This window comes from Egretta garzetta, unplaced genomic scaffold (assembly GCF_000687185.1).
Source record: "Egretta garzetta isolate BGI_Z169 unplaced genomic scaffold, ASM68718v1 scaffold360, whole genome shotgun sequence".
Taxonomy (NCBI): domain Eukaryota; kingdom Metazoa; phylum Chordata; class Aves; order Pelecaniformes; family Ardeidae; genus Egretta; species Egretta garzetta.
Genome location: NW_009258261.1, coordinates 1,376,468 through 1,377,254, shown reverse-complemented (window position 1 = coordinate 1,377,254; position 787 = coordinate 1,376,468). Strand labels below are relative to the sequence as shown.

Sequence of the window (787 nt, the reverse complement as noted above, 5' to 3'; positions counted from 1 at the left end):
GGCGGAGGCGAGCGCGCATCCCCCGCAGCCCCTCACCGCGCCTCCCGCCGCCTCTCTCCGCAGGGCCGAGGAAGAGGACGAGCACTTGGAGAGGACCCTCGAGCAAAACAAAGGCAAGATGGCCAAGAAGGAAGAGAAATGCGTCCTCCAGTGAGCGGCCTTCCCGCGGCGGTGGCGAAATCGCAGCGCGGCTCTTTCTTACGTTTTTAAAATGCCGACATGAGACTGGAAAGAATGTGTGGACTTGCCTGCCTTTGTGCCTTATTGCTTTAAAGAAAGAAAGAAAAACTACAGCCAAAAAAAAAAAAAAAAAAAGATGTTTTGAAAAAAAAAATTAAACTTTTTTTCCATTTTCTTAGGCCAGATCTAGGCTGCGCCGGGCCCCGCTCCGTTGTTTTTTGGTTTCCATTCAAGCGAACTCGCGTTGTACCATGGTTTCCTTGTGGGCTCAGCTCTCCTGCCGAAAGGGTTTGAAACGAAATCGCCGAGCCCCCGGGCGTGCTGGCGATCCCGGAGGTGTGCGGAAGGAGCAGAAGAAATAAAGTCTGTCCTGGCTTCTGTAGCTGGAGGAGGGCTGAGTTTTGAAATAAATACGTTTTTGTCGTAATAGGATTAGAGAGGGGAATATAGGAAAAAAAAAATCATCGGGAACGGTTTCATCTAGTCCTGCCATATGTAATACTTAATAAGCTACCTACATTTTATAGTTAGGTCAGGCCCACCCCAGTTATTATTAAAAATGTGCTGTATTTACCAGTGGTTTATTTCAGCAGTTTTACATTTCCCC

General features: G+C 48.2%; 1 protein-coding gene across 1 annotated transcript in view; it reads left to right on the top strand.

Annotated features, from left to right (window-relative positions):
• Window positions 1-213, top strand: part of EHBP1 (EH domain binding protein 1) — a 228,996-nt gene extending 228,783 nt beyond the window's left edge. Inside the window, exon 22 of the mRNA XM_035895376.1 lies at window positions 64-213. Coding sequence (XP_035751269.1) covers window positions 64-154 — 91 coding nt within the window. The 3' untranslated portion in view covers window positions 155-213. The remainder of the gene's footprint in view (window positions 1-63) is intronic.
• Window positions 214-787: the final 574 nt, after the last annotated feature.